At 40.9% G+C, this 13564-nt stretch overlaps 3 protein-coding genes across 3 annotated transcripts; all 3 read right to left on the bottom strand.

The window, feature by feature from the left end:
* Nucleotides 1–1286: 1286 nt before the first annotated feature.
* Nucleotides 1287–8241, bottom strand: LOC110190396 (venom acid phosphatase Acph-1). The gene is made up of 5 exons (XM_020960849.2): nucleotides 6244–8241; nucleotides 3679–3777; nucleotides 3188–3271; nucleotides 2322–2480; nucleotides 1287–2156 (listed from the first exon to the last, which is right to left on the bottom strand). The coding sequence occupies exons 1-5, from the start codon at nucleotides 6403–6405 to the stop codon at nucleotides 1446–1448; spliced, it is 1215 nt and encodes a 404-aa protein (XP_020816508.2). The 5' UTR covers nucleotides 6406–8241; the 3' UTR covers nucleotides 1287–1445.
* A 17-nt stretch (nucleotides 8242–8258) lies between these two features.
* Nucleotides 8259–10700, bottom strand: LOC110190395 (lysosomal acid phosphatase). The gene is made up of 5 exons (XM_020960848.2): nucleotides 10406–10700; nucleotides 9512–9610; nucleotides 9367–9450; nucleotides 9149–9307; nucleotides 8259–9060 (listed from the first exon to the last, which is right to left on the bottom strand). The coding sequence occupies exons 1-5, from the start codon at nucleotides 10580–10582 to the stop codon at nucleotides 8353–8355; spliced, it is 1227 nt and encodes a 408-aa protein (XP_020816507.2). The 5' UTR covers nucleotides 10583–10700; the 3' UTR covers nucleotides 8259–8352.
* Nucleotides 10701–10869: 169 nt separating this feature from the next.
* LOC110190394 (venom acid phosphatase Acph-1) lies at nucleotides 10870–13220 on the bottom strand. Its single transcript, XM_020960847.2, has 5 exons — nucleotides 12323–13220; nucleotides 12075–12158; nucleotides 11863–12021; nucleotides 11277–11804; nucleotides 10870–11175 (listed from the first exon to the last, which is right to left on the bottom strand). The coding sequence occupies exons 1-5, from the start codon at nucleotides 12620–12622 to the stop codon at nucleotides 10978–10980; spliced, it is 1269 nt and encodes a 422-aa protein (XP_020816506.1). The 5' UTR covers nucleotides 12623–13220; the 3' UTR covers nucleotides 10870–10977.
* Nucleotides 13221–13564: the final 344 nt, after the last annotated feature.

The raw sequence follows: 13564 nt of genomic DNA on the forward strand, positions 1-13564 counted from the left end.
GTCGGGGATGAACGAGGAACGACTGCCATAAGTAAGTGCATAATAGGGTTAATAATTATGCTAGTCTGGGAAGCAGGGTCTGGAATGATGAAATTTATGAATGTGGAGAGTCCCAGGATGATGAGCGTCGGGTTATTTATGATTTGATTAAACGAAAGAGGCTGCGCGAGATGAAGGATTTATAAAGTTTGTCCTGCTGCAGGCAAAGGATATTATTATAAAGGTACGTTAGGCTAATAGAGACTTATGAGTGTGTATTTTCTGATTATACTTGTTTAGAGTACATAACTTCTTATTTCATAATTAATATACGTTTTAAGTGATGTTTCTGTTGTGTAACAAGTCCTTTAAAATACAAATCCCGCTCTTCTTAAGCTTCCTGTAGCACAATTTCCCGCTAAGAATCCACCATTAATCATCAAAGCTCAACACATGCAGTTATAGATCTGTCAGGCACCCACACATACTCGCAAGAGCACACTTCCCTTTCCGCCGGAAAATCAAATTAAGCTAAAATTAAAAGCAGCAACAAACACACGAGATGTTTGCATTCAGGGAATGCTCAAACGAGAATAGTGCCATTCATGGGGACTCGTTTATTTTTTGGCAAACACACAACATATGCGTCCCGTTGACAAATAAAGTTTACAGATATGCACACACTAGCACAAACAGAGGGGGGAGGCAAAGCTGGCACACACACACAGAGTGGGCCAAGAGAGATGGCAACGCACACGAGTAAACAATGGCCAACAAGCGAATGAGCAGATGGTTGGGGCCAAAAGAAATGGTCGAGGTGGCACACAACTCCCCTATGAAATAGTTTATGGTAAACCGCAATGCGAAAAATGTCACCTCCTGGCAAAAATGAGCAAGACAAGGGGGCCATGAGGGGTCTGGAAATGGAAAAGCAATAGAAATGGAACTGAACTGGAGCTGGGACAAAACCTAGAGATGGAGATGAAGGGGCGCATCCAACTGGCTAAACAAGTGCGGAAGTTGTTTGCGTTTGCCGCTGGCAAAGGCCGAGCGGAAGCGGCCTATTGGGCAATGGCGGCGACGGCAGTCTACTGTCGCCACAGAGCGGAAATGAGCCAACTTGGCTGCCACATGGGGCGAAAATGACGCCGGCTGACAGTATCTGACACCAAATGCCGAACTCGGGCTCTGATCAGAGCCTTAAAGCACTTTGGATCTCAATGGTCGATAACTCAGCAGAAGCTTATTTTTTTTAATTCTGAAAATGTATATTATTAATTTATTTATATTAAATCAACTTTTCAATATATTTTGAAGTAACCCACAATGGGTATCGCTTTATTCAGCTTAAACTAAACTATTGACCTAACTTGGTGGATGTGGCTTATTGGTGGGCCTGTGGCAGTCCCACTCCCTGAGAATTGTAGCACCTTTTCGAATTTTCCTTGGGGACTAGATTCTGGTTTTCATGGCCCTCGCAGAGGTGGCTCTGTGAAGCCCATGTTTCGAGACTCGCACCGCTTGGCATCCGCTTCCGTGGGCACCACATCCTTGGCCAGCTCCAGCAGCTTTTCCAAGGGGCACTGGAACTCACAGCCGGGCACTGTCAGCTTCTGGGCTGGAGCTTTGGGATCGTTCCGGAAGTATATCTCCACCCAGTAATCACCGGTTTCCTTATTTTTATGCAGCTCGAATAGGACCATGGAGGAGTAGCGTGGCAGCTGTCGCTCCCAGACCTTCAGGGCGGAGAGAACATTCACCACCGTCGAGTCGTGGCCCGTGTAGATGAACAGCTTCCGGCCACTGGGCTTCAGGGTTCCGTTCTTCTTCTGCTGCATTTCGTCGAACATCTTCTTGAGGAAGGGCCCACCCTTGATCTTCTGCATCTCGGGTGTGTAGACGTTGTAAATGTAACTCTGTTCGGCCAGGAACTGCATTTTCTCGGGGAAGTACGAATGGGTCCATTCGGGCAACTTCAGACCCCATTCCTGCTCGGCCAGCAGGGTCAAATATAGAGATTGCACATCCTCGGGTTCCTTGAAGCTCAGGCCGGTGTGTTCTTCCAACTCCTTGAACATTTGCAGGTAGGGAGCGATTTCTGCTTTCACCTCAGGTAGCTCGTAGACTTCATTAAGGGCCTCATAATATCGGGGACATGAAGTGCGAACGAGCAGCAACTGGAAAATGTATTTATATATATATTAAGTTAAGAACTGATTTAAATTGAGTATATGTTATCTATCGATTTATAATCTATAGTTGTGTTGCCATCACTTAAAGATAGATCTGCACTGTGGAACCGATACTTTCGATTAATCACTTTGGCCATCACGTATACGCACCGTGTCCTCATTGAGCTCCTGGGAGAAGACAGGTATGGGCTGCCAATTAAACCGACTATTCCACTCCATGTCCGTGCCCTTCGGCGGAAAGAAGGCGGCCAAAACAGTCTGCATGGTCATGTGGGTCCGCGGAACACCCGTTGCCTGAGCGTGGACCAACTATCGAGGCAAAAGAAAGCGGAAGAGGAAGCGGCGAAACGGATATGGAAAGGGAAAAAGAGAAGTAGAAGGAGAAAGGAAGGAATTGAGTGATGAGCCAAGCGCGCTTGAGCTTTGCAATTTGTAAACGTCCGCACTATCAGGACACCGCCTCACGGACGTGTTGGTACGGGTGTGTGGAGCGGATACACCGAGAGAAAACACTGCGTTGCTAAGCACTGCACAAAATAAAATCATTATGTGACGATGTATTAAAATTATATTCAAGTGCTTTAGTGGGATATTTAAAATTTTTAAATAGGTGTATAAAAGTATAAAAGTATGCATTGATATTTTTTAAAAATTTTAACATCATTTTAGATACCTTTTTAATGGTTTTAAATATATTTTTGAAAATTAATATTGCCGCTGCTTTAAAATAATTAATTAGTTCATACCAATTGAGTGCAAAGATATGTAATAATACTAAGTTTGTTATCTTATTTGATTCTATACTTTAAGATTATAAATATAATAAATTTACCTCATTAGTAATATCAATTTGAAATAGTAAAACCTAAGATTTTCGTGCAGTTTTGATGAAAAAATAAAATTGCAAGACAACAATTATTGCAAAAATTTGTTGTAAAAAAAGGACTTCGCAACTGAATTGCTTTCTCTCAGTGTAGTGTGTTTCCTTGTCGGTTCGTTAGTGACTGCTTACTCACATCGGGACTGTAGTTGGGCGCCAGAAATTTGCCATAACGCTTACGCAGCCAAGTACCAATGTTGAACAGCTCGCGTTTGCCATTCTGGAGCGTTGATTTATTGCATGGCATGAGCGGATGGCACGTGAGACAACACCAGAAGCGGGGAATTGTAGAATTGGAGAGCCGGCGGAGAGCGTCCGAGGCAGAGACAGAGATGGAGAGAAGTGTTATAAAATAATAAATGCCTTGCATTTTTGCAATTGCATAAACATATGCATGTGTATATGTTAATGCAGCCTTCCCCCCTCAGCCCAGCACCACCACCTCCACCACCTCCCTCCCCCCTAGTTCCCTTGGCTCTACCAGCAAACATTTGCATTTCAATTTATTTAAATGCTTTGCTAGGGGGAGATGTGGGACTGGGCTAAGGGGGCTTGGTTGGGCTTGGGCTTGGGGGATGACGAGGCAAAAGTTTGTGCTGCCCAACTTCCAACTTTTTCTGCACTCACATTTGTTACTTGTCCCCAGCCAAATGGATAGTAGGTCTCATTTACATGCGGATCCTTTGGATACGTATCCGCCGGCGTTCGTGGTCCATGTCGGAATACCTGAAGTTTAGCAATTACAATTTTTATTAGTCAAATGGATTCGCCACACTGCAGGACGAAAATAAATACAGACATGCCTGACAATCGAAAGGCAGAAACACATTAATTAGCTGGCAGACAATGGGTGGATTGTTTCTTTTAAAAAAAAGTGACTTCTATTAAAATTATAATAAATTAATGGTCTGCATTGAAGTGTAAATGTTTGATTGCTTTTAAGTTGCAAGAATACCTTAATTAACTACTTTCATTTCCTAACACTAACATAAACATCAATAGTTTTCTCCCTGGCTAATCTACATAATTTGTGCTCTTGTTAATTATTACTTAAATGTATATTAAAAGAGCTGAAGACACTCCACACACGCGATGATTAATACGCATCTTTGGCTTGTGCGACCCCAGATTTTCACGGAAATGTTTTCCCTGATCGATCGATTGCTTTTCCGTTTAATTGCTTTAAATCTCGTGCTGATAAGACGGCGCCTCGCTAGAAGGTCAGCCCTGATCTCTGGATCGGACTGTGTCTATAGCCTTTTCTAGCACATTATTCTGCGACTGTGGTAAATGGGTTTCCAGTTCGTAGCTCACACAAAAAGCAAAAGTGCGTCGCAGTTTTGTTTTATTATTTTATTTTACGTTTGAATGAGGGGACTGGTTTTTTGTGCGAACTGTAATTTGGGGAGCCGGTTTTTCGTTTTTCATTTTGCTTTGGTTTTGTTTGGTTTTTCGGGTTTGTAATTAATTTTTGTGGTGTTGTTTTTGTGGGTCTTTCAAAGATGTACGAGCTGCTGAAGTTCAAAATCGACTTAATTAAAGTAAGAGTTATTTTGGCAGAATATTTAATATATGCGCATATACAGGTTTGCCTGTTTTATCACGACTGAATAAAAGTATTTACGTAATTACACAGCTGGAATGAAAAAGTGTGCATCACGCCAACTAATTTGATAATTTGTTGTATTTTTATTTTTGCATTCTTTAATTGGATTTCGCCCGGGTTTCCATTAGCAGCCATTAAAAGCCAATTGATTTTCCCAAGGTCAGCCCAAACTTTATAAAACCAACTCACTTTTAACTCAATTTGCTGTAAAAGAATTATCTGCCGCTTGAGAAATATTCTCAGCTGAACTTCTCGCCTGGCTGCACTCGATCGTCAGTTGTTAATTATTATAACATACAATGCCACGTTATCCGAATGGATCGAATTAAGTCAGACATATGGCTCAAACAGCTGATATAATACAAGTGATAAAAGCCAGGTCTTCTGGCATTCCACCAGCTATACGTACATATCTTTTCCAAACAAGTTCACTTTCCGTACTGATGACTGCGATTAAATGACCGAATCGAGTCTTATCTGCTACCGGAGCTGACAGTTCGCTAAATTGTATACTACAATCATAATTATGACTTTACACACGGCTACAAAAAAAAAGTGCCCTCCCTTGCACTTTCGCTTAAAATGTTTATAAACAAATGCTTTATCAACAGAATGTGTGTTTTTACTGAGCACGTAAATGTCAATGCCATGGCATTTCTCAATGCGGTAAACACAATTTTTTGAGCCACTGCCGTAATGTAATAATGTTCGTTATCAGCTGGATTTTAACTGAAAAGATTATTGCTGACGCCGGAATATTAGTTGAAGCGGTGCTAATTGACTTTTTTTTAGGATATGTAATATATGACTTAAAAAATATACGCCACAATGTGTGTGTGTGGGCTTTATCACAGTAAACTTGTTTTTCTCCCAGGTGATATCAATTTATGGGAGGTCTGTATTTTGCCTCTACTGATAGTTCAACAAATACAAAAAATTACATTTTGATATGATTTTTTATGTTGTTAAGAGGTATTTCATAAACTAAATAAATTGTTTAAATATCTGGAAAATGCCTAAAATATCACAATTTTTATTACTGACCGGTACTAATACATAACTGCAGGGTAAAATTGCAGGAGAAACCGTGCAAATCACTTATTTACATATATTTTGCATTTCATAATATTATTATGACGACAAAGAATGTATATATGTTTTGTGAACTCGAATTATTTGTGTTCTACCAGAAAATGCATCAATTAGTTTTACATTTTTTTACAATATTAATTTAAATTCAAATATAATTGGTATCTGTGTAGCACTGAATTTTTTAATTGAACTTCACAAATTCCTTTTCAGGCTTTAGGCTTGGATCATTTCTTTACTAAAAATACTCCTTCAAGCCAAAGGACTTAAACTTCTTTTATTTTACCAACTGATAAGAAAGAATTCAAATCCTGAGCCACTGTTAAAACATTCACTGAATTTGATATTTTCAAGAGAGTTTAGTAATCACTAATCACTTGTAGTTTAGCTGCACAGCTGTTTTGTGTTCCAGACTCGTGTTTATAATTAAATTTTTTAATTTCAGATTCTCTGATTTAAATTCGATTCGAATTGATTGACAATGTGCACCGACTTACCACATGGAGGAGCTCGAGCGTGGATTTATCAGTGCCGGGATCGTAGAGCTTGCCGGACGACTCGACTGACGAGTGAGCAAGGCACCAGATGAGAACCGCCGATGTAATTAATCCGCCAGTCATCGCTAGACAATGCCTCCGAGTGAAATGCGATTGCGGCATTTTGGTGGCCGGGCTTTATACTCGTGGAATTTGTCAGGGGCTCCGATTCTCCGACCTGGTCAATTCTCCGGCTTCGCGCTCCGGTCTCGGGCTCGCTTCTTGGGGGAGTCAACGGTCTCGGGACAGATCGAAGACTAACTTGTTATGACCGCCGTTCGCTCGAACTTTGTCTATTTTTGCGTCTATTTAGCTACGAATTAATTAAGCCGCGAACTAGCTTATTTACACAGAGGCACCGGAGACAACGGGTTTTTTTGTGGTGGCAAGTGTTTCTTTGAGTGTACTAGCTACTACTATCTCCTGTTTGCCCTCGAATATGTAGCTAAGGCCTAGGCCGATAGGCACTAAGGTAATATTTAAATGTTCGACTTCTCCGAAGGTGGCACGCGAGCACTATCGTCCGGAACACTGCGGGGTGAGTGTCATTGCAAGAGTCGAAAAGTCGAGCGTTTGACTCTTTTATCGTTCCATTATCGCCAAATGCTTTCGTCACCGTCAGCGCTCTCTTTTATCACTATTATTCTATTTGTCACTGTGGCCGCGCGTCTATTGTATGGTCACTATAGAGTAACATGTGTGTCTGACCGAGGGGAATGAAGACCAGAAGCCCCGGAGGCCGACAACAATGCCGAAGCGTTTGAGGCGTCTTTTAATTTATATGAACTCTCGGATTAATTCTTTACCCGCACTCTCCTGGCTGGCGCCGAAATACCAACGAATTTGTCATCCGACCTGCGTGTGTAATCACTCCGATAATAAATCGCCGTACCTCCCGATCGAGCATTATGCTAATTCCGCGATATCCATTCGCGTTGCTTAATTGCCGAACTTGAATATCGCTTCTCGGGGCTGGGCTGGCGGCTGGTCCGGAAGCTTTTGTGGAGTGGAAGTGGTGGTGGTGGTGGTGGTGATGGTGGTGGTGGTGGTGCTGGTGTCCATTTGCCCTTTTGTAATGATTTGTTTGTATGCCGTTTGGTGATTTACTTCCGATCCGAGTGAGTGAAGCCGCAAATGCCAACTGTTTGGATTTAAGTGGGATTGAACACTTTTTATATGATGGATGTGGGTTCCAATGGGGAGAGAGGGTTGATTAAGATATACACAATGGTTATCAAGATTTTCCATTAAAAAAAAGTTTTAAAAATTATTTTATTTAAGCAAATATGTTATAATATACAAATACCATGAACATTTCAATGTTATTTGTTTAAAAATTATATGATTGCTTTTTATTGCTGTAAAATTCCTCTTATCACTTTTTACTTCACTTTATTTTAAGGTACCAAATTTTTAATTAAAGTCCTTATTTTCAACATGGATGCTGTATGTTAATATGTAAATGTAATTATTTTTCCTAGACACATCCCTCTTTACCATCAATTTTGCCTGAAAGTATGCCACAAAAAAGTATAATTTAGCAAACAAATAATATAATTCTCTATGCTAAAGACTTACATGTATTTCCCCCTATTTTCAGTTATATATTTTTTTAATTTTTGGCTAATTTTAAAACACTTGAAGACGTCTTGATCTTGAGTCTGAAAAAATCCTGGAAAATCTTATAAGTCTTAATAAGTCGCTGCTAAAAATCGGTTTTCTGTTTTATTAATAAAAATATATTTTTAATCATTAGGGGTTAGAAGAAAATCCCATTAGATATTCTACTGATTTTTGCATATTAAAATATTGTCAACAATATTGAACGTTATAAAATCTTTATTTTCAGTAGTCAAAGTTTCCAATACACCTCCTGCTAATTTGTTTCATCATCAAACTTGTTAAACTCACACCTAAAAAACTAATTTAATAAATACATACACCTCCCTTGCGTGCCCATCAATCAAACACTTGAATTAAAGATACATCTAAGTGCTATTTATATTTCTTGTTTATATAATCTTAATACTGCACAATGATCAAAGATCATCAATCATGGAACTCTGCTCTCTAATGATAGCTGATCTTGGCTGCCTCTAGGGTGCCCTTGGCCCTGCACAGCTCTTCGTAGGGCGCATTGGGTAAAATGTCCTTGATTAGCTTCAGTAACTTTTCAATGGGACACTGTTTGTCACATCCTGGAATTTGCAGCTGCTGTGGCTCTTCCTCAGGATCGTTCTGGAAGTAGATCTCAAGGAAATACTCTCCATTTTCGGACTTTTGATGCAACTCAAAGGCGATCAAAGCCGAAAACCGGGGCATCTGAGCACTCCAAACATCCAAGGCTGATAGGACATTTGTAATGGTCCAGTCATGACCACAGGATAAGAACATTTTGCGATCCTTAGGCTCTAACTTTCCGGAGATCTTGGCCTGGATTTGTTTAAGAAGTAGCTCCACAAAGAAACCTCCCTTCATCCTCCGCAACTCGGGCGTATACGCATCGTAGACATATGACTTTCCCGCCAAGGGTAGCATCTTAGCGGGGAAATAGTCCTTGGTCCATGGGGGCAAATCCAGGCCATAAGTCTGCTCAGAGAGCAGTGAGATGAATATGTTGGTGACATCATGGGCATAGGTCACATTGAGTCCGGTGTGGTTGGTCAGTTCCTGCAGCAGCTGGGAGTTCTCGGCGTGCAGCTGCTTAACCTCCGGCAGGTTCATCACCTCCGAAACTGCCTCCTCGTAGCGGGGACACGGTGCCTTCATCCTTATGCGCTGCAAATAGGAATTATATTTCATGAATTCACCATACAATATATAGTATTCTTTAAATATCTGTAGAGCCAACATTCTAAATACTTACCACATCTGTTTCCTCGGGCTCCATCACAATGGGTATGGGCTGCCAGTTGAGCATCAGGTTCCACTCCATGGGCGTGTTCTCTGGAGGAAAGAGTCCAGCGAGCACCATTTGCATTGACATCAGGGTGCGTGGTGACTCCGAAGATTGGGCACGGATCATCTGGAATGGCAACGGACTGATTACGCTTAATGCCCCTGAGCTTGCTCCACTTATCGTACATCGGGCTGATAGTAGGGGTCCAGGAAATCTTTATAGCGCTGACGCAGTTGTTTGCCTATTTTATACAGCTCCACTTTAGCACCCTGTCAAATGGAAATTGCATTTTAATTTCGGCAATCTTGTTTGTGTTTGCCCAATACTCACATTGGTGAGTGCCCCCCATCCGTAGGGCTCATAGGTCTCGTTGATATACGGATCTTTCGGATAAGTGTTGACGGGAGTGCGAGGGCCATGGCGAAACAGCTGGCGGAGAATAAATATATATGATAAATATGGTAAAACCAAATCTATATCAAGGTATATATAATTAATTTGAAACGAAGACTATGTAATAAGTATAAGTTTTCTGACTTCACTTTCATATAGTAACTTGCATGTGCCTCTGAATAAATTAATTAATAATTTATGAAGATAAATATCTGAATATATGAATGAAAAACTCCTTTAATTAAATGTAGTTATAAAATAATAAGTCTGACAAAAATATTTTTTAAATTAAATTCACTAATGATATTTTTTCCCAGCTATGTGTGGCTAAGAACAATTCACCAGGAAAGGTAATTTCAAAGTAATTAATTATATCTTTGCCTTTAATTAAGCACATGCCAACACTGATTTTAATGGGAAATTATTTATGCACCCACATCGATTTATTTGCGTATTATTTAATTTAATTGAGTTATAATTATGCAAATTGAAATGGGGGAAACAAATTATACAATGAGTTGCCCCATAAATTTGAAGTTTAAGTTCCAGTAAACCGGTTTCAGGTCTTGGTACTTAATGCAATATTACGTATACGCCGCTTGAACTGCAAGCTGGTTTCGCTTGGGGTGTCCCGAGTGGTGCTTTTAAGAGAACATTTAGGGAATCACGGCTAACTTAAGAGAGTTTTTTGTTTATATGACTTAACAACAATTTGTCACAAAATAATTTATCAGATTTTGGTATAATTATATGGTCTGTTGACTGGCTTAGTTAGCAAATTTATAACGAGCACTAATTCTTAATTATTTTTTACTTTTTCCACATATTTACCACATGCACCAGCCTTAGGGTTGAGTTACTTTCACTGCTTTTGTGTAGGGGTGAGACCTCTGGAGTCTTGGAAATATCCTCAATAACCTGGCTAACTTCCTCGGGAATCTCGATAACACCACCGCGAACCATCAAGAAACAGCTCACGACGAGCAGCAAGCTAAGGAACTTTAGCATTTTCGCAAGCTAAATTGTGCAAATCGTTGGGAATTAAGTGGACCGACTTCGTTGGGGCTTGTGCGTTGAGTGACTGCATCAATAGAACTGCGGACTGCTTTTAAGTCTCGATTATGTAGTCGCTCTGGCAAATACATTCATATACTTATATAGATAAGAGCAGCGAAGAGCGAGCGCTCAATCAGCACAATCATCAACTACAATAGCAAACATTTCACAAAAAATTCAATTTAATTAGTTTCACACGAAAATCATTCCCCCACTCCCAAGGAATTAACTCAACGATCTTCTGGTCTGTTATATATATGTTTTTGGGGATTTTTATTCTGTGGAGTATATGCATATAATGGTAATACTGAGTGCAAACATTTCACTTTTTGGCTAGATGCTTCTCTCTATCGGCCAATCTGATCGATTATACGCGGTGGCGGCTCCACGAAGTTAGGGTCATGGGGTCGGCACCTCTGCTCCACCGACTCGTTGGGCAGAACATCTGCACTCAGTTCGATCAGGCGACTCAGTGGACACCTCAGATCGCAGTCCTTCAGTTGCAGCTGCTCCACGCATCCGTGCTCGTCATTCCGGAGAAAGATCTGCGGTTACAAAGAGAGAAAATTAGGTGAAACTCTATAGCATTTATTAGGAGGTTTTACCTCCATATATGTACACAGGCACAGCAATTATTATCACTTACCTCCACATAATATTCCCCCGTCTCCTTGTCCCTGTGAGTCTCAAAGATGGCCATCACAGCGAATCTGGGCATTTGGCGCTTCCAAACCCCCAGAGCGGACAATATGTTGCCCACAGTCCAGTCGTGACCTGTGTAGATATACATTCCTCTATCCTTTGGCTTCAAAGTGCCGGCTCTCTTGGCTAACATCTCCTTGTACATTTTCTTGAGAAAAGGACCTCCCTTGATCTTCTGCATCTCGGGCGTGTAGGCATTGTAAACGTAACTTTGCTCGGCCAGGAATTGCATGCGATCTGGAAAGTAATCCTTGGTCCAATCTGGCAGTTTATAACCAAATTCCTGTTCAGCCAATAGGGTTATATAGAGGGAATTAATATCCTCGGCACTCTGAACCAATTTTCCAGTTAAATTCGTGAGCTCACGGAACATTTGCTCATAGGGTTCTGTTTCTGCAATCACTTCTGGTCTCTTAAAGACCTCCTCCAGAGCCTCGAAGTACCTGGGACAAGGTGTACGAACCAGCAGCAGCTAAATAAAACCCTTATTATTAGCTAAAATAATGAGTAATTTATAAGTATGAACCCACCGAATCCTCGTCCAAGGGTTCGGATACAATGGGAATTGGTTGCCAATTGAGGTGTTTGTTCCACTCCATTGGGGTTCCCCGTGGCTCAAACATGCTGGCCAGTGTTGTCTGCAAGGACATCATAGCTCGAGGAGAGGCTGTGGCCTGGGCATGCAGTCGCTGAAGAAATTAGGATGTTAGAAAAGGACATTTCGAATATTATAGTAGCTTACATCGGGTTTATAATAAGGTCCCATAAATCCACCATAGCGGCGATGCAGCCAACGACCAATTTCAAAGAGTTCGCGTTTTCCAGACTAAAAACAAAGCAATAAAATATTGAACTTTTGGTCAAAATACTTAATATTTTCATGGCCAATATAATTGGCTAATTAAATTTGATTTGAGTGAGCAGATAAAAACACTTAAAATCACAAGCGGAACAAGTCCTTGGTAAACTTGAATCTTTTTTGGCACTCACATTGGTCACATGTCCCCAGCCCGTTGGCTTAAAGCCATCCTTGAGATACGGATCCTTGGGATATGTGTCGACGGGGGTACGAATGCCATGCCTAAACACAATGTGCACTAGCTCCAGGGTGGAGTGCGTGGTATTGGGACTGGTCTTGTAGCACTTCGATCTGGCCGCATCGTTCCAGGGCAGCTCCTTGGAGGAGGCACTGCTGTTAAGGACACCGATCACAATCACAACACCCACAAGGGCAGCTCCCAGGCCAAACATCGTGAGTATTTGCTTACGCGTCCAGCGTCCGAATATCATTTTGAGGCTGGATTACCTTTTATACACCTTTTTCTTTCGAGAAAACACAACACGGAAGAAGAACGACAGAACGGATATTCAAAGCACCCGAAAACGAGATTTTTGTTGTCTGTATATATTTTTCCACTGAGATTCTGTCACTTTATTTGTTTTGTTTAATTACACATTACGCTGCATTGCGATTTTAACGGCATCAAACTTCTGGCTTTCGGGTGAGCTGCAAGGCGCGTGTAACCCACAGCGTGTCTGGAGCTAAAATAACGCGTTGACAGCTTGATACGGAGAACTTTAAAGAGAGATAAATCAACGCTCGTCTATTCGGACACACAGCTGCGTTGCGTCACGTGTCGTTATTGTTGCTATTGCCGATTTCGCTGGCCACTTTCCACCGAACTCGGCTCCGAGCTGGGTTTCCAAGCCAGGCTTGCCAGCTCTGAAACAAAGCGAGAAAAACCCCACTAATTGGGCGTTTCTCATTGAACCAGGCAATTACGTATACGCGATGTATGAGTATATTTGCGGAACGCCGCTTTTTGGTAGCAAACAACGGTGCCACCAAACCCCCTTTTGGGTCTATTTTTAGCCTTGAAACGCCCTATTCCTGGCCAGTATATCATTTCTTTGGTTAACTATTATTTAATGTTGAGGTGATCCAGTTACTATCATAGGTTTGGTTCCTGGTGGTTATGTGGCTGTGAGCTTAAATAAATATATCAATACACATATATTTAAATTTATAAAACTTCTATTTATTGTACATCAGTAAATTTTCATTTATAATTTACATTTTGATTAATTTTTCTTCTCTTTAAATAATATTAACTTCAGAATTGCATTGTTCTCTTTTTATCAGAGGTTTCTTATCAAATCTCTGCAAATATGACAGACAGTTCGTTCAAAAGTGTTCATATATCAACGATCGCTTAATACTAGATTATGAAA

This window comes from Drosophila serrata, unplaced genomic scaffold, assembly GCF_035046125.1.
Source record: "Drosophila serrata isolate PLE 108 unplaced genomic scaffold, ASM3504612v1 contig_272, whole genome shotgun sequence".
NCBI lineage: Eukaryota > Metazoa > Arthropoda > Insecta > Diptera > Drosophilidae > Drosophila > Drosophila serrata.

Excerpts from the sequence above, each read along its gene's own strand:
- LOC110190394 (XM_020960847.2), bottom strand. The coding sequence starts at position 12,622 with ATGATATTCGGACGCTGGACGCGTAAGCAAATACTCACGATGTTTGGC. Across the intron at positions 11,805-11,862 it reads AACCCTTGGACGAGGATTCG|CTGCTGCTGGTTCGTACACC; the intron begins GTGGGTTCATAC and ends GGTTTTATTTAG. Across the intron at positions 11,176-11,276 it reads CGGGGGAATATTATGTGGAG|ATCTTTCTCCGGAATGACGA; the intron begins GTAAGTGATAAT and ends TTGTAACCGCAG.
- LOC110190396 (XM_020960849.2), bottom strand. The coding sequence starts at position 6,405 with ATGCCGCAATCGCATTTCACTCGGAGGCATTGTCTAGCGATGACTGGC. Across the intron at positions 3,778-6,243 it reads CGCTCGAGCTCCTCCATGTG|GTATTCCGACATGGACCACG; the intron begins GTAAGTCGGTGC and ends GCTAAACTTCAG. Across the intron at positions 2,481-3,187 it reads CGCCCAACTACAGTCCCGAT|TTGGTCCACGCTCAGGCAAC; the intron begins GTGAGTAAGCAG and ends TTGCCTCGATAG.
- LOC110190395 (XM_020960848.2), bottom strand. The coding sequence starts at position 10,582 with ATGCTAAAGTTCCTTAGCTTGCTGCTCGTCGTGAGCTGTTTCTTGATG. Across the intron at positions 9,611-10,405 it reads CCCTAAGGCTGGTGCATGTG|CTGTTTCGCCATGGCCCTCG; the intron begins GTAAATATGTGG and ends ATTCTCCGCCAG. Across the intron at positions 9,061-9,148 it reads AGCCCGAGGAAACAGATGTG|CGCATAAGGATGAAGGCACC; the intron begins GTAAGTATTTAG and ends TCCTATTTGCAG.